Here is a 26,289-nt window from a genome sequence, read left to right on the forward strand (position 1 = left end):
TTTTTGGTACTTTCCGATACCGATATTTTTACTGCATTTGTACATTTTTTTTAATATTGGGTACAGAAACCAAAAGGGTATTTATAATGTTAGCTGGTTAACTTTATTTATCAAATAGATACAGTCAAACCAAAATTTATTCAGACCCCTTCAACATTTCTCACATTATCCCAGTTTATTCGCTATAGTTTAGAAAATGGTAATAAAATATGACAAGAACTCAGAGTTGAACTGTGTCCGAACAAATTCAGCTTGATAATATCAGATAACTTTGATAGAAAGGTATGTAATAGATTACAATCAACCAAAAATTATTCAGACAGCTGTTAGTATGACAGTATTTACAAAACTATGAATACTTTGTCGGGCAACCCTTAGCCTTAATGACAGCCTGTAGTCTCCTGGGCATGCTGTCATCCAGCTTCATGAAAACCTCAACTTCATGTTTTTTTCCCAGACTCGGTCTGAATAATTTTTGGACCCAAATTTGTATCAATTTTACTGGTAGTGCACTGTATGAAGAATGTTTTCACTTACATAAATGAACTATAGTGTCCTGCACCCACTAGTAAAAAAATATCAACAATTATATCTGGTCTCTGAATCATGTTTGGTTTCACTGTATATCCTTCAGTTATTTTCACACTTAATTATGCCCATTAAATGTATTTTACAAGTTTTTGTTACTTTCACTGTTAATTTTTTGCTCTATGGTACATCATCTTTAATTGAATAGTTTAATTTAATTATTTAGTTACATTGGTGCTGCTCCATTGCAGTGGCTTAGTACTGTAACCACGCGTTGTAATAATGCAGGGAACCACTCGTTATAAATCTCCTAACTGTGTTTTACTTACTTGTTTTTGACATATCCGACCGAACTACAAACTTTCCAGTGATGTCTGTGAGAAAGATATATTCCCTCGACAAGCTTGCGCATCTGCGCCGCCGTGCGCTCAGTCCACTCAATGTGCTTTGTTAATCAGCTCGCGCACATCAGCTATACAGGCATTAATACTGAATGTTTAATATTATATTCATTGCATACATATACTTCGTAGTAGACATCCTTAACTCCTTTCTGCTGTCTGTTGTCGGTGTTTCTTTGTTTGAATATGGAGCTTATCACATGCTGTGTGGTATCGGCGTATAGTATCGGGGCATTTTAACCAGTACGAGTACGAGTACAGGAGACCAGTATAGGTGAATCCCTACTAAATTCCCTTGATCTTTTGACATATATGAGGTCATTGTACTATAAAAACTTCCTGTAAGTTTCAGAACTTTCTCGTTAGTCTAAAAACAAGTACTACTTGAATGAGTTGTGTTCAACCAAGTCTCAGCCTTTCTCACACAGATCAACCTCCTGGACAGCAACCAATCTGGCTTCAGAAGTGGACATTCGACCGAGACTGCCTTGCTTTCAGTTGTTGAAGCCCTAAGACTGGCAAGAGCGGCTTCCAAATCTTCTATACTTATTTTGCTGGATCTGTTACCTTAAACTCAAAGTTCAAACTCCGCTTGTGGTTTCAACAAACCCATCACTTTATCAAAATTTCACCATCCAGTTAGGCTCATCAACCATAACTCCTTCAAAAACAGCTAGAAACCTTGGAGTTGTGATTGATTATAAACTGAATTTCTCAGACCACATTGCTAAAACTGCCCGGTCCTGCAGATTTGCTTTATACAACATTAGGAAGATCCAGATTTTTCTTTCAGAACATGCAACACAACTCCTTGTTTAAGCTCTTGTTCTGTCCAGGCTGGACTATTGCAATGCTCTCTTGGCAGGTCTTCCAGCCACTTCTATCAAACCTCTACAATTAATCCAAAATGCCGCTGCAAGATTAATCTTTAATGAACCGAAAAGAACGCATGTCACACCTCTGTTAATCAATTTGCACTAGCTACCAGTAGTTGCTCACATTAAATTCAAGGCATTAATGTTTGCCTACAAATCCACCACTGGTACTGCACCCATTTACCTAAATTCATTACTTCAGAATGATGTGCCCTCTAGAACTTTGCGTTCTGCAAGTGAACAGTGTATTATTGTGCCATCTCAAAGAGGCACAAAATCACTTTCACAGACTTTTTCATTAACTGTTCCTATATATATACAGTATATGAAGAGTTCAGATGCAAAAGCCTCTAAGTACGTCTGATGTTTTTCTTTAAAATTAGCATTTCTTTCTATGTATAGGTTTCTATGTAAGTACTGGTACTTCTGAATGGGTTGAGGCTGGGATTTAGCGCATTTTAAGTGAAAGTACTTGATGAACATATAGTATGTGTGGAGAGCATTCACTCAGTATCGTTATCTCATTTTAGACCAAGATGTCTTTTAGTGGCTTTTGCATTGGAACTCTTCATATATATATATATACACCTTGCTACGTGTACTGCGTTAGGCTAACCGAGACTTGTCATTTGCACTTATATATTGTTGCTCTTTTGTTAGTTTTGACTGCTTTTATTGTCCTTATTTGTAAGTCGCTTTGGATAAAAGCATCTGCTTAATGACTAAATGTAAATGTAAAAACAGCTTATATTGAAGCCAATCAGCCAAAACGACAGGTTGTGGAATGTGCCACTTTACGGTGTAATAGTGTGGCTAAACCCCACCTCCGCAGAAGAAGATCAACGCCTGCTTCAACATCACTGCCTGTTTAGCCCCGCCCACTGATTCGCGCATGAAGTGTAAATAACAAAAGAGGCAAACACAGGTCTATGCAGAAATCAAACAATAAAGATGGCTCTGCAGACAATAAGAAGCTGTACAGTTCCAAGTTGTGGAAAAACACAGTCTTTGCATTGCCTACCTTCTGATCCCAACATTAGGAAAGAGTGGATGAACTTTATTTTTAATGAAGTTCCAGACTGCGTCAGTAAGAACTTGGTCCTTTTTCACTTCATTTTACAGTGGATTCATTTACAAACAAGGCACAATTCAACACAGGATTTTCAGAAAGATTGATACTAAAAGACGATGTTGTGCGACTATATTGGATCCGACAGTAATGTCGCACCACACAAGTGTAACTGTTTTTTATTACGTGGTCACTATTGCTTTGTCTTTTATTACAGATCGTTTGATATGTACTGAGTATTTATGCATTTTTAACCTAAATCACAGCAGCATCCATCTATGAAGGATGTAGGCTGTCAAACATACACAGCTGTTAGCCAATCATAGCAGTGGGCATTTACTTCCGAGTCTACAATCCACCACACCTATTCAAACGGAGTGTCCCGATGAGGGGCGTCAAAACATGACAGAAAAATAGCCTATTACTTCTAAATTATAATGTTTTTTGATGTAAAAAACCTGATAACATTATAAATGGACCTCAGAGAACAGTACAAAATAATAAAAAAGGGCCACGACCCCTTTAAAATTATGTACTATTTTGTATAAACTAAATCAATAAAACACTAAAATAAGCTGTTTTAAATGCTACAGTTACATCAGAACATTATTATGTACACGGTGTGAATATATATATATATACACATGTATATATAATTTTTTGTTTTTTTTGCTAAAGATTAAGTGTCAATCATTAATGTTTTAATTTTATGTACAAATGTAAAAAATGAAATAATTGTACAATTAAATATCTAACATTAGCCAATACCAATAAATAAATAAATAATTGACTAATTGTATCTGATCACTAGAAAAAAAAAAATTTTTAGTTTTCAGTGTAGCATGATTGCAAATACAGCAGCAACCTTAACAATACCATTTTGTCAAAACCGTTTTAAAATGAAAAGTCAAAAGGTTTGAAGAATTTACCCCCATTGAACTAAACAGGAGCTGAACTTGAGTGCCTGTATTGTACGAAGTGTTGCCTAGATGGCCACAGAGTGGACTGTCTTTTCTTAAAGCGCTCTGGGTTGTTTCCTCCTTATACATGCTGTTTTATTAATAATATCCCTATATGGTATCCTCTTTCCGAATGTCACACTGTACAATACGAGAACACAGGCCTGTGTTTTTATGGATAAAATCAATATTGCTGGGTACTGATATCCTTTGGCTATATCGGTATACTATATAACTCCAGCACAGATCTTTACATGTGTCTCGATGGAGTCATACTGCCTTCAACAAGAATCAAAGTCAGAAGCACTTCTGATGGCAGTCCAGGGCTGATATCTCTGCTCCTGGTTTCTCCAGCACTATACAACATGTAGCCGGGCAGGAAAAGAGAGTGGAGGATTCAATAGCTTATTTCTGCTCTGCTTCTTTATGGCTGAATCATGGTCACAGAAAGAGATCTGGCTGTGGGCGATCTCTGCAGCTATGAGTAGATGCTGGCCCACTGAGCAGGGACAAGGCTGCTTTGTTGGGGTCCTTCATGCATTGGGTCAGGCTCCTCCACAGCGGCTGGAGGGCCGACGTGGGAAAAGCGGCAGCTTGCCACCAGCTTGCATTCGTAAGAACTTGGTCCTTTTTCACTTCATTTTACAGTGGATTCATTTACAAACAAGGCACAATTCAACACAGGATTTTCAGAAAGATTGATACTAAAAGACGATGTTGTGCGACTATATTGGATCCGACAGTAATGTCGCACCACACAAGTGTAACTGTTTTTTATTACGTGGTCACTATTGCTTTGTCTTTTATTACAGATCGTTTGATATGTACTGAGTATTTATGCATTTTTAACCTAAATCACAGCAGCATCCATCTATGAAGGATGTAGGCTGTCAAACATACACAGCTGTTAGCCAATCATAGCAGTGGGCATTTACTTCCGAGTCTACAATCCACCACACCTATTCAAACGGAGTGTCCCGATGAGGGGCGTCAAAACATGACAGAAAAATAGCCTATTACTTCTAAATTATAATGTTTTTTGATGTAAAAAACCTGATAACATTATAAATGGACCTCAGAGAACAGTACAAAATAATAAAAAAGGGCCACGACCCCTTTAAAATTATGTACTATTTTGTATAAACTAAATCAATAAAACACTAAAATAAGCTGTTTTAAATGCTACAGTTACATCAGAACATTATTATGTACACGGTGTGAATATATATATATATACACATGTATATATAATTTTTTGTTTTTTTTGCTAAAGATTAAGTGTCAATCATTAATGTTTTAATTTTATGTACAAATGTAAAAAATGAAATAATTGTACAATTAAATATCTAACATTAGCCAATACCAATAAATAATAATAAAAATGACTAATTGTATCTGATCACTAGAAAAAAAAAAATTTTTAGTTTTCAGTGTAGCATGATTGCAAATACAGCAGCAACCTTAACAATACCATTTTGTCAAAACCGTTTTAAAATGAAAAGTCAAAAGGTTTGAAGAATTTACCCCCATTGAACTAAACAGGAGCTGAACTTGAGTGCCTGTATTGTACGAAGTGTTGCCTAGATGGCCACAGAGTGGACTGACTTTTCTTAAAGGGCTCTGGGTTGTTTCCTCCTTATACATGCTGTTTTATTAATAATATCCCTATATGGTATCCTCTTTCCGAATGTCACACTGTACAATACGAGAACACAGGCCTGTGTTTTTATGGATAAAATCAATATTGCTGGGTACTGATATCCTTTGGCTATATCGGTATACTATATAACTCCAGCACAGATCTTTACATGTGTCTCGATGGAGTCATACTGCCTTCAACAAGAATCAAAGTCAGAAGCACTTCTGATGGCAGTCCAGGGCTGATATCTCTGCTCCTGGTTTCTCCAGCACTATACAACATGTAGCCGGGCAGGAAAAGAGAGTGGAGGATTCAATAGCTTATTTCTGCTCTGCTTCTTTATGGCTGAATCATGGTCACAGAAAGAGATCTGGCTGTGGGCGATCTCTGCAGCTATGAGTAGATGCTGGCCCACTGAGCAGGGACAAGGCTGCTTTGTTGGGGTCCTTCATGCATTGGGTCAGGCTCCTCCACAGCGGCTGGAGGGCCGACGTGGGAAAAGCGGCAGCTTGCCACCAGCTTGCATTCCACACCAGTAAGCATCAGAAAGAAATTTGCTGATGCCTGATTGTGCGGATGTACATGTCTCTGCATGTGTTTGTGGGTGTCCTACAAGACACTTACAGGATTTAGCTAACATTTTTTCACTCTAAAAAGACATCGAATTGCAATCCACAACAGCAAAGAGGCTCTTTAGTGCTGCACGAGGATGTTTTGCAACACAGAACACAGTGATTTCCCATTCTTTAAAATCACAGAGTGAAAGACAAAGTCATTGAGAGGGGGCACAGCATCCACTTTAAAAGCTGTTGTAAAGAGGTAAAGCTGACATGGGGTGGCTGTTACATAAGGGGGGAGAGTGTGTCCATTCATTTTTAATGCAAGTGAGGGCCCTCTCTGTGCAGGGAAGAGAGCAGATGGGCCGCTGATGGAGAGCTCAAGCCTCATGGATGGCTCTGTGCATTCTTCTGCAGCTCTGCCATGCAGGTAATTCACCAGCAGTGTCATCAGCATGAATTAAAGATAGCTCAGCCCAGCTGACTTCTTTTATGCCATTTTTTTTTTTAAGTAAAATACTTATTTTAAGTAAAAGTGGTACTTCACCCAAAATTTTTAATTCTGTCATAAATTCTCTTATTCTTTGCTCACACATTGTCTCGACCTATAAAACTGGAATGTTGCTTTGACAAATGAGGACGGTGCATGCCTGGCAAATCCTGCTTCCTGCGTACTGAACACTACAGTAGTATGGTTTTGGTTTGCACAGCACTCATATGGCCAGCTGGATAGGCTTTATGATGAGTAAACAATTTTCGAATTGTATAAACTGAATTTTTTTACACAGTCACTAATTGAGGCAAACATGAATGTTGGACAAAAAAAGAGGATGTTCTGTGCCATGTGTCCAGTTACATGATCTATACCCCTTTGTCAGATGTGGTACTTAAGTACTTCTGGACTTATCAGCAGCTGCAGATGTCCTGAACCCTGTCTAAGCACGGATGAGAAGGAAACTGTTACGTGTTGTCCAGACATCAGTTTGTCCCCTATGGCACTATGGGACACACATGCTGAACATTTGTGCATAGATAATTTCTGAACTTCAACCTAAAACTGACTACTGAACTAGGTATTGATAAAAGGCAAAATATTTTGATTGAATTATTGTCTCATACTTTGATACAAAGAGGTAGTCAAATTAAAATATACAACAACAAAAAAATACATTGACTCCAAAAAGTATTTGGACTTTGACATTATATAACAAAATATCACACCATGAGGGTAACTCATGTCATACATTTAAAAAAAATTCACCTTGGGCCAGTTAAAAGCAAAAGTAAAGCAAAAATGGTTACAAGACGTAAAAATATTTCTAAGAAAAGCTCTATCCAAATATATTTGAAGAAGTCACTTGGTTTGATGTTCTATTATCTAATTCAATAAACGTCAAACATTTTAAAATGTGATGTCAATGTCCAAAATTGTCCCAATTACTTTTTGGGGCCACAGTACTGAAATTACATTACATTAAATGGAAAAATCATTCAATCATTAAAGATTGTTTGTTACAGAAATCAGAAGTAGGCCACACTCACCTCTACAATGTCAGAGTTGGTTCTGCTCTCATGGGGTTCGTTGTATTCTGTGTACTTAAGTAGGACTTTGTCCATGTCAGTGCTGGCATACTGAAAGAGTTTGTTCGAGCTGTTGAATATGATCAGGGCAATCTCACAGTCACACAATACGCTGAGCTCATAAGCTTTCTTCATCAAACCAAACTTCCGTTTTGTGAAGGTAACCTGTGGGATAATAGAGAAAATATGAAGATATGCTCAGTAAAATGTTAACAAAGATATACTAGAATATTTGCTTCATGTTAGCATATAGAAAGTCAATCAAGATCACTAGAGAATACAGAGGAAAATAGCGTACTGCTCTAGTTCATTAGCCCAACAATTAATAACAATAAAAAGGAAATCTTAATAAAGTAATGTTTTATGTTCAAAACAATTTATGCTCTACTGATGGCATTTGTGGCAACCACGGAAAATAAAACATACATATATAAATCAGGGATTTGCAGTCCATATAAACTGTGAATCTTCTGCATACCCAAGCCATTTGAAAGAATGAGTTCAGGACTGGCTAGTTAATATAAACATTAATATACATTCCCTTGTCATTTGAGATGTAACATAAAGCTTACATAATAAAATGTTGGTAACATGTACGTAACGGTCTATAAATTATTTATTTGCCAAATGAAGGTAATTTTCTGCAAATCTGTGTCAGGAAAGAATTTAGGTAAACAGATACACAGATTTGGCACCTGTGCTCAATTGTCAAGAATCGTCATCACTGTTGCGCATTCTCATTGGTTTGTTGGAATGTGGGTGATTTCATTCGCAAGAAAAGCTGTAGATGAATTGCTCACCCAAGTGGAAAAATTTGTTGTTGCTTCCAGATCTCGATTACCAAAAATTATACAGTATTTGATGCAAAACTCACATGACTAAATCAAAGGGAAAAAATGGTAACTGTATATTTTCATGTTTCCTCAATCAAAGCAAATTATACAAGTCCACTGAAATCACATCTTCTTACATTTCTTGGCATAGACAAAGTATGTTGAAGGTATACAAGTTATTTGGAAACATTCTTGAGCAAACTAGTCAAAGTGAAAAATTCTGAGGGATACCTTTGGGGGGAGGCGTACCACTACCTGGTTAAAGTCACAGCTTATATATGATAATAAATCAAATCATTTTTGTAGAAATTAACATTATGCCACAAATGCTGTTGATAGAAGCTCAGGAAATCCCTTTAATAGAATGCTAACACATAACTAAACCATTACTTTAAAACACAGATCAAAATTGTTGTGGTGGAGACCCTTACAATGGTTTTGGTCTGTCTATCGGGATCTGATAAAGTCTAATTGTTTTAGTGGTCTCCATCTATCCTGGGCCATGTTACTGCGAGATAATGAGTAAAGCAGACAGCAGAGCTGCCACACTGATGTCATGGCAGGTCAGACAGAAGGTCAGCGTGAGGAATGCAACAGAGGCTCCACAGCCTGTGCAATCAGCCCATTAGGGAGACAGCGAGCTCCATCACTCCTGCCTGCATCCTCTGACAGTCTTTTCCTACAGGGTCATCGCTGTAACACGAGCCGGCACATACGCTTCTGCAGGTCGCACATACACACCCATAACTATCTGACTTTTCTAGAGATGACCAGCCATTATGCACCAAGCTATACGCTTTGCTTTTGTTCCAGCTATACAGTGAGCCAAGCCAAGCATGTGTCCTATTATCCATGAGAAGCTCATTCAGAATCCTTCAAAAGCCTGAAAATGAATTATGCATGTGTTCAGCTCTCATGTTTAACAAGTGTTGTACAGCGAAGATAGCAGCAGATTTACTTTCAAAATATTGAAGCGTCAGAACGACATCATGGATGAGCATATGAACGCTCAAGATGAGCAGGATGTGTCGTGCACATGGCAAAACTTACAGAGATGCCATGGAAAGCTGTGCCTAGGGCGAAAAGAAGTTGGAGAGCGTGTGCATGCGAGGGAGAGGGTGAGAGAGAGAGCTGTATGATTACTTCCGCCAATTTCACTGACCTACAAAGCAGAGCCGAGCAGATGAGCTGGCTTTGTTCAACTTTAATTGGTCACAGCTTGCAGAAACCCTCATTTCAAATGTTACAATGCAATGTAATCCAATGAGCAGCACACTATCTCTGAATCCATACTGTTTTCTGCCCAACTGTATAGGTGGAGTCTCACATGTTCTGCATTACAGGTGATTACAATGCTTAATTATGTTTTCAGCAGAACAACAGTGATACTTTTTTTTTAGTATTATCTGATGAACAGAAAGTTCTATAGAACAGCATTTATTTTAAATATACATATAGTATATATGAAGTATATACACATACAGTCATGGCCAAAAGTTTTGGCAGTGACATAAATTTTGTGTTTTGCTAAGTTTGCTGCTTAAGCTGTTGTGGTGTTCATTCACATGGTTTCTAGATTATTGTGTAGAGTGATCAGATGCATTTTAAATAATTGCTAAAAGTTTAATTGGCCAAAAAATTAACTTTTTCACAAAATGACCAGCTAACATTAATTGACTAATCATATCAGCAGCACACGTGGAAGTGTGAATGAGTACTAGTCAGGTTAATCACTATCATACTAATTAGATTGTAAGAGCAGACTGATTGCTATAAAAGGAGGGAAGAAGTGCGTCCAGTCATTGTGTTCTTGTTAGCAATGGTTACCTCCAAAGAAACACATGCAGCCATCATCGCGTTGCATCAAAATGGCCTCACATGCAAGGAAATTGATACAAAGGATATTGCACCTGAAATAACCATTTACCGGATCATCAAGAATTTCAAGGAGAGAGGTTTGACTGCAGTAAAGAAATTTTCAGGACATCCCAGAGTGTCCAACAAGCGCCAGGACCATCTCCTCCTGAGGAGTCAGCTACGGAATCGTGTCACCACCAGTGCAGAGCTTGCTTAGGAATGGCAGCAGGTTGGTGTGAGAGCATCTGCACGCACAGTGAGGCCAAGACTTTTGGACAACGGCCTGGTGTCAAGAAGGGCAGCAAAGAAGCCACTTCTCTCCAAGAAAAATGTCAAGGACAGACTGAAATTCTGCAGGAAGTACAAGGATTGGACAGCAGAAGACTAGTGCAAAGTTATTTTCTCTGATGAAGCTCCCTTCCAACTGTTTGGGACATCTGGACAATTGATTGTTCGGAGAAGAAAAGGACAACGCTACCACGAGTCCTGTGATGTGCCAACAGTGAAGCATCCTGAGACCATCCATGTGTGGGGTTGTTTTATAACCAAGGTAGTGGGCTCTCTCATAATTCTGCCCAAAAACACTGCAATGAATAAAGAATGGTATCAAAACATCCTGCAAAAGAGTGACTTCTTCCAACGATCCATGAGCAATTTGGTGATGATCCGTGCATTTTCCAGCATGATGGAGTACCATGTCACAAAGCAAAGTGATACAGAAGTGGCTCAGAGATCATTAAATTGACATTTTGGATCCGTGGCCAGGCAACTCCCCGGATCTCAATCCCATAGAGAACCTGTGGTCAGTCCTCAGAAGGCGAGTGGACAAGCAGAAACACACAAATTGTGATCAACTCCGAGAACTAATAAGGCAAGAATGCATCGCCATCAGTCAGAATTTGGCCCAGAAGCTAATATCCAGCATGCCAGAGCGAATTGCAGAGGTTATGAAGAACTAGGGTCAACACTGTAAATATTGACTCATTATATTTTTTGCCAATAAAAGCCTTTAAAACGTATGATATTCTTATCATTGTTTATCAGTATACCATAGAAACATGTGGAAAAATAATCTACAAATACAGAAGCAGTAAACTGTGCAAAACACAAAATTTATGTCACTGTCAAAACTTTTGGCCATAACTGTACATACATTATATAAGCATGCCACACTTCACAAGACTGCTGTCGCTGCTTAAAATTCCATGACAGCTACCAAAGTAACTGTTGAACCAAATCAGATCTGCACAGGACATATGTTATGTTGATACACACATCTAAATCCATTCAACCTCCAATGACACGAGGCAATGACACACAGCAACTTTCATTATCAATAAACGGGAAGTGAATGGAGTTTGCTGGTGGAGCAGGACTGTATACCTGAGTAGTCCAAGGAGAGTAGTAAGTTGAGCTCAGGCAGACAGCACTGTGAATTCCCTGAGCCACAGAGAGCAGCTCCCTCCCAGCTGTCATTAGACTCCTCTTGCCTCTATTGCAGAGCAAACACAAGGCAAAGCAGCCTACAAAATCTCCCTGGACAAGCCTTTTCCAAGTATATCATCATTAAATGCTCCTTCCTACCGTAAATGGCAGATTTAATTGTGCAACTAAATTGTGGAAAACGAGATTGGAACCATAGTCCAAATAGGTGGCCTAGAGGTTGAAATTGACCTCTGAGGCAGCAGAAGAAAATGTCACCTTTAGCACGGATGGGCCCTGCTGTAAAGTGTGCGGTGACATTGTTCCACTCCATTGCTGTTCAGGGCACTCAGAGTAGTTGCTTGCTGACCCACAACAACGATTTATTCCAACTGCAGTGCAGGGCACTGTCACACACACTCGTATAGATATACTTCCACACACAAACAAGAGAATTTAACTCAAGCTCAACTTCATAACTTATCATAAAAGGAACAATTATACTCTTCTCAGCCTTGTGCAACACAATGCATGTCTGTGACTGCAGTGATGACAAACACAGTTGTCAACCGTTGTCCCACTAGCTCACAGAGAAGCACATTTACACAACAGTTGGGCTGGGGTGTGACTGATTTCAGTCTTTCTTGTTCCAGTTCTGCATTACTGTAATATACTGACCTAGTTATTGTCATATGAGATAAGGCAGCACAATTAACTGAAATAAAACTGAAATCTAGATATGGCTTAGTGTGATTATCAAATCACAAAGACTATGGTTTAATTAAATAAATATATGTGCTGCATGCTTAAGAGTGAGGAGCAACACTGTGTTCTTTTACACATAAGCATGTGTTTTCAGTTTTTGGGATCACAACATGCACCAACATCTTCCCATACTTGTAATGAGAAGCGCTTCTAATTCAGCTGTTGTCAACAAAAGAGAAGCTTTTTCCACAGTTTTCCGCCAAAATAAATGCTTGATGGTTTAATGTATGAAAATTAGGAATAAATGAGAGTCATAAATATTAGTTTTGTGATTTTACAGTTGTACTGATTTTTTTTCTTAGAAAAACTTTTTACCATAAAATGTTACCCTAGCATTATTTCTTCTTTTGTTTAATTCTTTTGTTGTTAGTTATTTAGACAGTTCTAATGTTAGCAATGGATTTAAAAATATCCACTGCTATGCTTATAGGGATGCACAGAATGTTCGGTAACCGAAATTAAAAGCTCTTTAGGTGTTCGGCCGAATAAGCGAAAAAGACCGAATAAACTGTACCGAACAATGACGTGATGCGATCAAATAGCAACCAGTGTAGAGTGAGATGCGCAATGCAACAAACATGTCAGCTTTGTGGAAGCATTTAAAAGTGTCCGAGAAAGACGCAAAAATCATTACAAGCACCGACAGCGAGAGACTGTTCAGTACTGCATCGCATGTCTTCAATGAGAAGAGGAAGGGGTGATTGTTGCTGGTTACTGCATGATGATTTAAATCGCGAAATGGCCTTAAAGGGGTCATATGATGCTGCTAAAAAGAACATTATTTTGTGTATTTGGTGTAATGAAATGTGTCTATGCGGTTTAAGGAAAAACGAAACATTATTTTCCACATACTGTACATTATTGTTTCTCCTCTATGCCCCGCCTTTCTGAAACACGTCGATTTTTACAAAGCTCATCGTCTGAAAAGCGAGGTGTGCTCTGATTGGCCAGATATCCAGTGCGTTGTGATTGGCCGAATACCTCAAGCGTGTGACGGAAATGTTACGCCCCTTACCATATTGTGATGCCCTATCCGGCCGGAGCGACGAGACAAAAACATTAAAACCCATTATAAACGAGGCATTTGTTGCATCCAGTGGGGACATAATTACGGATCATAATGACTTATACTGTCTTTTTACGCGTTGCATCGCGCTGCGTTAACATAAAACCATGTCTGCATTTGTGATCGGAGAAATTACAAACAACAAGTGCTACTCTACACTGCTCAAAAACCAGTGGTGGATGAAGTACACAAATCAAGTACTTGAGTAAAAGTACAGATACGTATAATAAAATATTACTCCAGTAAAAGTAAAAGTACTCATTTTTCAATTTTATTGTGAAAGTACAAAAGTACTCGATTTTTTATGTACTTAAGTAAAAAAGTACTGATAGATAGATTAATTTAACAATTTTATATAGGCTACTTAATTTACATTTATATTAGCACATATTTTTTATAATCCTACTGCTCAAAATACCTGGGATTTTCCCAAAATAACCACTACATGAAGTCAAGATATATTTTTGTTGTTGATATGGACTACGTTGACGTGTTGAGTGTGATGTAGTAATGTTCACTATGAAGCTTACACTGTGAAGTAGCTGAGACAAAACAGATCTGACCATCTGATTTTCACCAGTAAGAAAAAAGTTTTTTAAAGCTTGTTGTTTTGCAGAACATCACATTTATGACATGATAATAAGGCCTAAAGTTAGGAAAAACATTTTAAGGAAAATTCAATTATATTTTCATAATGATTTTATTTCTTCTCAAACCTTGTCTGTGGTGTAAAAACACCCCTGGGGAGTTGAAAATCCGTGTTGCCCAGCGACAGCCCCAAAACATTACTGCTCTAGAGGAGATCTGCATGGAGGAATGGGCCAAAATACCAGCAACAGTGTGTGAAAACCTTGTGAAGACTTACAGAAAACGTTTGACCTCTGTCATTGCCAACAAAGGGTATATAACAAAGTATTGAGATGAAATTTTGTTATTGACCAAATACTTATTTTCCACCATAATTTGCAAATAAATTCTTTAAAAATCCTACAATGTGATTTTCTGGATTTTTTTCTCTCATAGTTGAGGTATACCTATGATGAAAATTACAGGCCTCTCTCATCTTTTTAAGTGGGAGAACTTGCACAATTGGTGGCTGACTAAATACTTTTTTTCCCCACTGTAAATATGATTTTTAGTTACAATAATTAATCCTAAATATTCGACATTAGTAACTTACTTTTAGCAGCATCAGACGCACGCGCGCTCACAAGATCTCCCGGTTCTTTTTCATAAGTTCAGTCCACTGGAGCCTCGCACTAAACGGTTCATTTGAATCAGTGAGTTGTCGACTCGAGAACAACTGCAATCGGTTCATTCTAATTCGTCAATGAATCGTTTGGTGCGATCTGAGAACCGATTTAAAAGGGTCATTGAAAAGAATCAGTTCGTTCATGAATCAGACACTGTGTCTGCGGCTCGGAGCACGTGATATTATAATGAGTAACGATATGTTTTATGAAATGTAGTGAAGTAAAAAGTACGATCTTATGCTTTGGAATGTAGTGAAGTAAAAGTAAAAGTTACTCAAAATAAAACGACTCAAGTACAGATAAAAAAGTACAGATAAAAAGTACAGATACTTGAAAAATTTACTTAAGTACAGTAACGAAGTTAGTTTCACTTTCACAACGAAACAGCATCACACACTGCGGCCTACAGTGAGCGGAGGCCGGAGGCCTAGAGTGAGCCGCCGCCTAGAGTGAGCAGAGGCCGGCTTGAGTGAGCAGAGGCGGGCGGGCTTGAGAACGGCACGGCCGGCGGATTCGATGAAGGAGTGTCCGGCAGGCTTGCGGCAACCTCATGTGACGACCCTGGACTGGACTCCGCTTCGTTGACGGTGAAAGCCGATCCGGCGATCGACAGCGCGAAGTTGATGTATTTCCTCAGCGACCAGCACGGATCAGCTCCAGGCATGATGATGCGGATATCGTCATCTTTTGGAAGGCCAAACAAAGTAGTTTCGCTTTCACAACGAAACACAGCGCCTTCACGACATGGTGGCGGCGGCAACAACAATACTACAGCGAGAATAAAAGTTACGCCTTCTTTCTTTGCGTGGACATTTGGGCGGCATTATGCAAATCTTCCCACATCATGACGTAGACATATGGGGGCATGTTAGAACGAGATGTTTTAGGTAGGTGTGGTTGACTCTTAACTTTTATAAAGAATCTCTCTTTGGATTTGAGACTTTAATCTTTGCAACTTTACAGATCTTTTTTATGCACCAAGAGCTTGTAACACTCCAAAGAGAAAGGAAAAATTAAAATCGCATCATATGACCCCTTTAAACAATTAGTAAATAGCGTATTCGTAATGAGTTATAAAATTATGAATTATAAATCTGCTGTTGTCGACAAAAAGAAGCATTAAGGTCTTCCTGCGCGTTTCTGCAAAAAATAAGTTGAGAAAAAGCAATAACTCCATAAACATTCATAAATGTTAGTATTGAAATTTTACTGTTGTTCTGTAAAATAAAATAAAAAATAAGACAATAATAATGATAATAATTTCAACAGCTCTGTTAATACATTTACTATAACATTCACACATAGTGTTCAAATTGGGATCTGTAATATTTTTTTTAAAAGAAGTCTCTTCTGCTCAGCAAGGCTGCTTTTATTTGTATAGTAAAAAATACATGCCTGATTCAAGATTGTTGTTTTGTAATAGATTTTTTCTTTGAAAAGCAAGCCAAAACAGTAACAAGCACATTTTGGCTATTTAATTTGTGCAATGGTAAAAAAAATTGGTAAAATACATGGGGGAAAAAAACCTCGAAAAACCTTGTTCGGTATTCGGCCTTCGGCCCAGTATTTCATTTTGTTCGGTTTCAGCTTCGGCCAAGAATTTTCATTTTGGTGCATCCCTATATGCTTGGTAATAGCACAAAAACATATTGCTGAGAATATCCATCTCACAAACAGACCTCGGGAGCACTTCAACACAGCACCCAGAATAACTAAAGTGTGAGGAAGTGATGTTATGAGTCATGTTTTGTGCTCCAAACTTCTTTGTTCCCTCCAACTTGTGGCAATCTTTGATAAGGTCATTCTATCCCAGCCATCCAGTGATTATATTAGCATTTCTCATCTAATTGAACAGCAGGAATAAGAACGCTGACCTTTTCACAACTTTTTCAGCATATCAGGTAGTAGCTGGGGTACTAATTCTGCTCTGCCATCATCTCTTCCATGTTTTATCTCTTACTTTTCTCAGTCTGTTCTCTTTTTGCTGCCAGCGCACTGGGCAGACTCGTATACCATTGGGCATTGTGGCTTCTAAGAATTTCAAGATACCAGTGAATCAAAGCAAATGAGGATGTGTGGAAGTAAAAATAAATCTTTGCTCCCATAAAAGAGGAAATGGGCAATATGTGTGGGTGAAAAGCATTGAGTAATGCATTTACTTGACCAGAATCTTGAGGAATTCCTTGTTGTGGGTCGTGGTGAGACAAACTAGATCATGAGGAAGTGCACCCACGTATTTTAACTGTATGTGAATATGTTTACATCGGTATTTTCACCTCAGAAGAATGACAAGGTCTGGCTTGTCAGTCAAAGGCTAAATCACAGGCTGTCCTCAGGGAGGGAAGTCAACAGGAAAAACAAGCCATGTGGGCCTGTAATGTTCTCTGGCATTGGAGGTGATGTCTCTTATATCGAATCAGAGCATGGTAAGGGACCAGTGGTGACATATTATTGAAAGCAGCATGTCAGCTTCAGTGATCTCGATAACAAACGGCAGGAGGTCTGTGTGGTCCAGAGAAAGTCTGTGCCATAGCACCAGCTGGTAGAGTGACCCAAGCCCCCTGGCTCTAGTTTCCCAGCAAAGAGCACTCAGGCCTGGGAGACAGGCAGCAGTCCCTCCCTCCTGTCCGGCTGGATCAGCTTTCACAGGACGCAGAGGAGCCCCGGGTTCACAGTTCACTGCTGGGTTCTGAGCATTTGAGTACCCAAAGGGCAGGGCCAGCCAGCTGGGACCGAGCCAGTGTGACCTTGTAATTAGACTGATCTCTCACCCTTATTTACGACATGAACTTCACCTGTGATAATTGGCCTCTTATATTTAGTTCATAGTCAGCTAAAGCAATTAAGACAAAACAAGCTAAAAAATTTTTTTATACTTTCAAAGGAAGTACTCTGATTCAAGTGATTCCATAAATAATTTTAAAGCATCTAAGGCTTTGTATGTAACTTAACTATTCTGCAGTCTCAGATACATTTTGGGAAAATCTCTAAGCATAATTGTTTTCACGAAGAAGGCAGACACAGAATGTGTCTACAACAGAAGAAGGCAGACACAGAATGTGTCTACAACAAGCTTGGTGATATATAAAATACATATATTTATAATCATAATTAAATAATAAATTAAACTGATATATAATTGATTTATAAAAATTTATGTTATACAAAATGCTGATTATGAATTAATATAATTAAGTGGTGCCCCCTCTCCCCATGTTTGTTTTCCGTTTGTCCCCGTTTTGACGCTACCATAAATTCTCTGTTCTAGCTCGGGGCCATCTACCATCTCCCCGTGGACCTCCCAGACATTAAGGGACTATGCTGGAGGGAAGGGTTCTACTGGTGTCTGGGGAGTGTCCGGGCCCGAGCCAGAACCAGCCTGCCGGCCGCGGCACTCTCCAGAGCCAGAACCAGCTCGCATTCACAAGCCGAACAGCCGGTGGTTCCTCAGTCAAGCTTGCTGGCCATGGCTCACTCAAGCCCGCCGACCACGCCTTTCACCCCGAACCTAAAGGGGAATCTAAGGAGGAGAAGGCGGTCAGCTCCAGCCCCAGAGCTCACTTCAGTGTCGGCTTCAGCCCCAGAGCTCGCTCCAGTGTCAGCTCCAGCCCCAGAGCTCGCTCCAGTGTTGGCTCCAGCCCCAGAGCTCGCTCCAGTGCCAGCTCCTTGAAAGCGCCTTGCTGTGCCTGCTCCTCCAGAGCACCCTCCAGTGCCAGCTCCTCGTAAGCACTTCCCAGTCCCCGAGTTTAGCCCAGAGAGGGCTCCAATCCCAGAGTTTAGCCCAGAGAGGGTCCCAGTCCCCGAGTCTAGCCCAGTGAGGGCTCCTGTCCCCGAGTCTAGCCCAGTGAGGGCTCCTGTCCCCGAGTCTAGCCCAGTGAGGGCTCCTGTGCCCGAGTGTAGCCCAAGGAGGGCACCAGTTCCCACGTCCAGCCCAAGGAGGTCTCCAGTCCCCAAGTAGGGTTGGCTATCATTTGGGTTTTTTCCGATACCGGTGCCAAATCGATACTTTTAAAATGGTTCCCGGTGCCTAAACGGTACCTGAACCGATACTTAAAAAAAAACAAAAATGACCCAAAATAGGATGGATTGGCCATTATGGAGCACTATAAACACATTTAATGTCTGTTTCATTCATACTGGATGCCAGAGGGCGCCCTCGCGCAGAAACTCCACATGAGTATCAAATAAGGAAAAGGACTCAGGAAATCCCTAATATGGACAAAGGCATTGCTATCGCTGTAACCGAGTAAACAGAAGATATAAACGTTTTGAATGATAAAACAAAGACAATAAACACTCAACTGCGACAATGTATAGTATGGAACGATTTTCCGGACAATTTTCAAATAGAATAGCAATTGCGTTTTCAATATGTGGACGCATAAATTGTGACATAATACAAATGCAATTGCAAATCCTGCATTACCGTTTGCATTTTCGCTTTTGCGAACGCACAGTGACTGCCAAATTTCAAATGAAAAACCAATGTCCATTTGCAACTGTATTTCCCATGTCTTAGGAGTTACGAACCTGTCATATTTTTCACGTGTGGTGCCGGTGATCCTTACATTCGTTTCGGAGAACTAATATTTAAATCGATCTCTCAAGCATTTGTGGCATATTGGCACCGGGTTTCAGTACCCAACCCTATCCCCAAGTCAAGCCCAGGGAGGGCCACAGGGGGGGGGGGGGGACAGACCGGGCTCCGCCATGGCTCTCCGAGCTCCCTGTTCTGCCATGGCCGCCTGAACTGTCTGCTCCGCCATAGCTTCCCAAGCTCCCTATTCCTCCATGGCCTCCTGAACTGTCTATTCCGCCATGGCCTCCTATATTGTCTATTCCGCCATGGCCTCCTGAACTGTCTGGTCCGCCATGGCTTCCTAGTTTGCCTGCTCCACCATGGCGACCCGAACTGCCTGCTCCGCCTTGGCCCCTGAGCTCCCTGTGCCGCCATGGCACCCTGGACTGCCTGATCCGCCCTAGAGGTATTCCCTATGTCCCAGTCCTGCACCAGCCTCCAGGGCGCCCACCACCCCTCCCTGGTGGAATTGTTATGGCGTGGGATGCGCCTTCCGGGAGCGGGGGGAGTAATGTCAGACTCTGTTCCATGTTTTGTGTGTTTTGCTCCCCATGTGTTTCCATGCCCATATTTGGTCCTTCCCGTTCCTGTCCTTATTTGTTCCAGGTGTCCCCTTTTCAGTTCTATTGATCCCAGGTGTCTCTCGTCATCCCATCATCATGTCATTTGTATATAAAGTGTTCCATCTTATCAGTTTGCGGTCCGGTATTGTGAATGTCTGTATGTGTCTACCACTCCTGCTACGTGTGTTTTCCTGGTTCCCTAGATGTCATTAAAATATCTTTGTTGATGTACTTTCCTCTCCTCGTTCCTCGCTCCCTCACAGTAGCAATATGACAATCATCTACATCAGTGGTTCTCAAACTTTTTACACCAAGTACCACCTCAAAAAATATTTGGCTATCCAAGTACCACCATAATGACCAACATTAAAATACAGTAGCGTAGTAGGCCTAATTATTCAGCTACAGCTATGCAGTTAAAAAATTAGGCAGTTTTATTCCTAATAAGAATATTTATTATTGTCTGCCACTTTAAACATTGTAAATACAGTTTGAACATTAACACTGCACTGTGCTTACATACAGGTAAATAAAAAACTTAAATTATTAAATTAAAATGTACTGTACCTAAAAGTTAAATAAAAACTGCACTGTACTTAAATGTAAAGTAAAACATGTACAGTACTTGATCAAAAAATGAACACAGGCATCATTTAGCCACCTAGCAAACCTTTAAAAAGTGTTTTAACAGTGTTTCCCAACCTTTTTTTCTTCCACGGCACAGTTTTGATATGTAAAAAATCCCACGGCACACCACTAAGCATTACAAAAAACAAAACAAAAAAAAGATAGAACGTATTTTTTATTTTTCCAATAATTAAACATTTTATCATCAGAGCTGGTATTTTGGCTTTATATATGATCAGAGACTTGCACTTACTTTCTGAAAATCATACTCAAATGAAGTTAATGAGGTTTTTGACGAGCAAGTGACAGAGATCTGTGTTTTGTCCATCATTAGAACGGCCGCCTCTGAGGCAGTAAATTAATAGCATCACGTTTTCACCAGTTTACAAGTTATAAAGTTTATTGTAGCTATATGGGAGCTCAGTTTCTCTTGTTGTTAATACATTTGGCCAAAATCTCACTATATAAAATACGAACAGCTATGATATTTAAAACGTACAAAAGTGTATTGGCTACAACTAGATAGCAAAATACGAACAGCTATATTTAAAACGTACAAAAGTGTATTGGCTACAACTAGACAGCAAATGCTAAGACTCTTCTCTGCTCTTTATACACACAAAAACATTAGCCTTTATAGACAGTGTTTCTTGAGCAAAGGAAACGCTGTACTTATTCAAACATCAGTTCTTTATTTACCTTTGCATTGCGAAGAAGTATACATCTGTCTTCAAACTGCGTGCCGCGGCCAATAGACTGTATAAAAACAGGTCGCGGCACTTCATTCTGAATGGAGGCGGGGTGGAGTTATGAGGTTTGACTGACAATTGGAGGATCCAATCGCGTTACGAAGTTTAGTCACAAGCTCTTTTGAATGCTTTTCATTGGTTAAATATTTGTAAAACCCACAAACCGACATAACAATGACCAATAGCACTGATTTAAAATAATAATGAAATATAATAGAGATAAGGAAGTTTTTGATAATTTTCCATGGCACACCCGACAACAGTGGCTGGGAAACACTGTTTTAACATTAATTTATATTTAAGTCAGTGATTCCGCGTACCACCACACTTTGAGAATCAGTGATCTACATTACTAAGACTATTCATTCTGTGTTGTTGATGTTCCGCCACCACGATGAATAACTGAAGGTAGGAGGGTGGAGTTTTCATTGTTTAGAGCATTTCATTGTTGTTGTCATCATCAAACATGAATTACAGACAGAAAACCACCCACACCATTTCCCCTTGCAAACCTACAGCTATACTATAATGCAGTTAAACCAAAAACAAAACTCCCTTTACTTCAAATAATCCACTTATTTTAATAAAATTACAGCCTATCATTTAAGGTTGACCAATATTGGAAAGAGCACGTTAAGTGAACGCAATCCATGTAAAATCAATGAACAGCTTGAATATTCGATATTTGCATGTGGGCGGGAATAAAACGCACCTTTTTCAAAGAGACCAATTTTCAGCCAAGGCTGAACAATAAAGTATAACTAACTAACTTTCTGCTGAAGAAAAGAATAACATTGATACCCATTGATTTGGGTATATTATAAGCCTATGTATCCTAACGTTCATGCAAGAACTGTCATTCTGACAACCAGAGCAAAATGGAGATTTTAAAGGAAAGGAAAGGATGTGAGGCCAAGTATGGTGTCCCATGCTTGGAATTTGTGCTCGGCATTTAACCCATCCAAGTGCACAAACACAGCAGTGAGTAGTGCGCACGCACGCACGCACGCACGCACACGCACACACACACACACACACGGAGCAGTGGGCAGCCAATGCTGCGGCGCCCGGGGAGAAGTTGGGGGTTCTTGCTCAAGGGTCTCACCTCAGTCGTGGTATTGAAGGTGGAGAGAGAGCACTGGTTATTCACTCCCCTCACCAACAATTCCTGCCGGACCTGAGACTCAAACCCGCGACCTTCGGGTTACAAGTCTGTCTCTCTATCCATTAGGCCATGACTGCCCAAACACATGCATACCACTTCTTAAGTTTATACTGTAGGCTTTGTGTTATATTAAAATAGGTTATAAATTGATGCCTCAAAACGACACACTTGTGCACTTGCATAAATGTACACAGGACTGCAATGTCACGGCCAAGCTTTTTGCTTAATAATAAATTAAATGTGTGTGTAAAATCGTATGATACTGAACGATACTGACAAATCAGCAGTATGGGGGGTTTTATTCCCGCCCATATGTGGAGATCAAATATTCAAGCTGTTTATAAATTTTCTACCTCTGAACGCAAAAAAAATCAAGCCAAATCTTTGTTTTTCGATTATTTAAAAAAAAAAAACTAAAAAGGCACCGTTTTCTCATTTTTTATTTTCAATATTAAATCAAAATTCAAATGAAAGAATGATACACAGATTGAACACCATCTTTTTTTTAACTGAAACCTTTTTTTCACTCTCTAGTTTCTAAACCATGTTTTCATCATTAAAGAATAATGGTGTCCTCTCAGAACCTTTTAGGAGACACAGAAGAAGAGGAGTCTGATGAAATGGAAGGATGTGCATAACTTTTTTTCCTGCTAAAAAAAAAAGAAATAAGAGGGATGAAAAATGGAGAGCGTAAGGCTCGGCATTCCTCAACATGTGACATGTGGAAGCAAAAGTAAGCCAAAGTAAGGGCGGGCGACACTCCACCCAGCAGTGAAATCATCAAACTTTTAATGACTTGGGTAATTACCCCTAGTGAGCCTGCTTAATGGCGTACAGCGGACGTCGTTAGGCACAGAGGTCCAAACGCACACACTGGCACAGCTGTGAGATAGCATGTCAACTGTATGGAAACAAAGCCAAAAGGTACCTAATGAAATCGCGTGCGACAATTTTTCTCTCTCGGCTTAACAAGGAGTTTTCTTGTGCATGCTTTTGCAGAACTCTTCCCTTGAGTCTTTACTCTAGTGTTCACAATAATACTTTCCATCCTCTGTGAATCAAAGAGCTGTCACAACACAAGAGCACGCAGAGCTACAATGGAGTAATGCTGTTTTCACACTGACAGGCAGCACTCATTAGGGTCCTTTGAGACCATCACCGTAATTATAAGTTTTCTACTAGGGGAGTAATTCAAAAGCATGTTACTACCACTATCACACACACTCTCACAAATGAGACAGGTGTACGACATCATCAGGACAAATAATTACAGGCTTTAAGAGCCATAGAGAAAATCAGAGCTTGTACTGAGTGGACGACGGACAGGTGGAGAGCGAGAGGGGAGGGGGGTTCAGGATCATTCTGTCCTCCTGCGCTATTATGGCAGTCGTCCCCCTTACACAGCTTTGCAATTAGCATGTCAGCCTGAGCTGTTCAGTGAGGCTCACCAAATCCTCTCCTCTTCTTCTCCTTCTTTCGCTGTCATGCCATCCTCCTCCTACAGGCCGCACTTAAGGGGCTTTTGGTAGAAAGCTCCAGAAGGACAGGACTGCATGCATTACAGGACCTTCAGCTCCTCTATATTTCATAAAGTGTGAGCGCGCTGCCAAGTACGAGCCGAGACACTCTGTCTTCATTCTCATAAAATAATGCATTCATATCTCTTTCTTCCACTGATGGGACTCAATCAATGATTGAATCGACGTCGGTTGTGTGTTCAAACTTTTTCCAGGTGAATTTTCTGGAAAATCAAAGAGCAAGATCCGATGCTCACCAAGATCTTCCAAACCCCTCGGGGGTGAATAATATTGCAAGATACGTGTACAATTAACATCCCGTGGCTTGCCTCTGAACCCATTGTTTTGATAGATACTGCAATTGCAGACCTCTCAACCCCCGCTACGCTCTCCTAAATAAATCCTGATAGGTCAACAGGCTTTCCAGAGCCCTTCTCATAATGATACGAGACACCCCTACTGAAGCCTGTGCTGCGTGCAGTACCGCCACTGTATTTAATTAGGCCACTTAAGGCATTCTCTCATTCTAATGCAATGAATAAAGATAGCTCACGGCACAGCCGCACAGATAAGCATTTTAATTGTCTTCTTTCAGCGGGCCCAGTATGCTAATGGCCATCTCCCCAGGGTGAGGAGAGCACCCTAGAGCGACTAGGTTTATGCTAGTGAGGGTGAAGAACTTTGTGTGAATGCACGCAAAAGCGCTAATAAAGGGCTTACATCTTTCTCCGTTTGACTCCAAAAACTCTCTGCTGAGCAAGTCGACCACACTCACGGCCGAGCCTGTACGCCACTGATAACCGCTCTCTCCAGTGAGTGCTGTGAAATTCGGATTCTGACGGACAAGAGCGTTATTAATTACCGTGCAGTGTATTGTCTCTTGTACTTATGTGTGCATGGCAATAAAAGAAAAGAAAAGGTGGTATTGTGATATGTTTAAAGTTGTGAGCCACAGCAAGAAACTGAATTCTTTAAGGGGTCACCCAAAAATTATTTACTCCCCCTTGTGTCATTCCAAACATGTACGACTTTTTTTTCTTCCGTGGAACACAAAATATATTCTAACACTGTGTTCTAAACAGATGTGAATCAATGTTGCAAAATCCAATAAAACGTATCTTTTCCATGCTAATCAGAGTTTTTGATATAACCAGCCACGATGGCGGTACGTGACGAGCAACAGCGGATTCTATTTTTAAAAATGGTTTCTATTTCTGCGGCATCGCTGGAAAAACAACATACAAACTAAATTTGGGTGAACAATCCCATTAAGATTGGATACACTGAATAAAAAAAACAGCCAGTCACAAAGTGATTTTACATTAACTTTCTCTTCTTTTTCTTGAATCTTTCTCCCCTCTCTTGCTTTTTCTTTTTTCTTTTATTTTTGCTGATGTTGTAAGTTGGGGCAGATAGTGCAGATGCTGATGTTTCTAGTAGACATCTTCTCTTTGCCTGCCTTCCTATTTGGATCCCACCCAGGACCTGGTGTTATGCTGATAATTGGCCTGTCCTGTAAATTCGAGTTTCTCACTTGGCTGAACTGCTACCTCCACAGTAACTGTCAGAGAGGTGGGAGGAGAGCTGGGGGCAAGGAGGGAGGAGGGCACGGGCTGTTATGTTATCACCCTCAGGAGAGTGAGCAAAACCTCAATTAGCTTTCCGTGAGCATGGCAAGAAAGTTATTTCACCGACGAGACAGTGCAAATGATATTTTGAGCGGGTGTGAAATGGGTGCAAGTCTAGCTGGAGAGATGTGGACTGACGCATACTTTTTTCATGATCAAATCCTTAAACATGACAAATGGAGTGACTTCCCCTTTCAAATGGACATTAGACATGCCATGTATGTTTGAGTGGAACTATATGTGCCTTACATTTGTTTTGTATGTGTGTTTTCCCTTCTCAGTAACAACTGTGTCAGAAAAAGCGACCAGACAGGACTGTGTTATGTTATTTATATTTAGTGTGAGTAGACAAGGGTGAATTCCAGTCTGTCTCTGTCGCTGGCCAGATCATTGGCACTTTTCTGGGGAAAGGACAGGAAAATAGAGAGAGAGACAGAAGCAGAAAGAGGAAGATGGAGAGAGAGAAGGGAACAGCGCGTCCCACTGTCCCTCCTTGTAATGAGAGGATGCCGTGGTGCAGTGGCTGCTCCTAATTACTACCAAGCAGCTGCAACCACAGGGAGCAACGGACCCTGCCAGGCCCCAGCACAAACCCACCAGTGTGGAGAGAGAGAGAGAGAGAGAGAGAGAGAGAGAGAGAGAGAGAGGGAGAGAGA

General features: G+C 40.2%; 1 protein-coding gene across 7 annotated transcripts in view; it reads right to left on the bottom strand.

Moving 5' to 3' along the window:
- The window catches only part of LOC107564382 (myocyte-specific enhancer factor 2A-like), an 86,152-nt gene that overhangs the window by 25,572 nt on the left and 34,291 nt on the right, over positions 1 to 26,289 (bottom strand). For all 7 annotated transcript variants that reach the window (XM_016249448.1, XM_016249446.1, XM_016249447.1 and 4 more), the window contains one exon: positions 7,571 to 7,774. In XM_016249448.1, the coding sequence (XP_016104934.1) occupies positions 7,571 to 7,774 (204 nt within the window). The remainder of the gene's footprint in view (positions 1 to 7,570; positions 7,775 to 26,289) is intronic.

This window comes from Sinocyclocheilus grahami, unplaced genomic scaffold (assembly GCF_001515645.1).
Source record: "Sinocyclocheilus grahami isolate Dianchi unplaced genomic scaffold, SAMN03320097.WGS_v1.1 scaffold928.1, whole genome shotgun sequence".
Taxonomy (NCBI): Eukaryota; Metazoa; Chordata; class Actinopteri; order Cypriniformes; family Cyprinidae; genus Sinocyclocheilus; species Sinocyclocheilus grahami.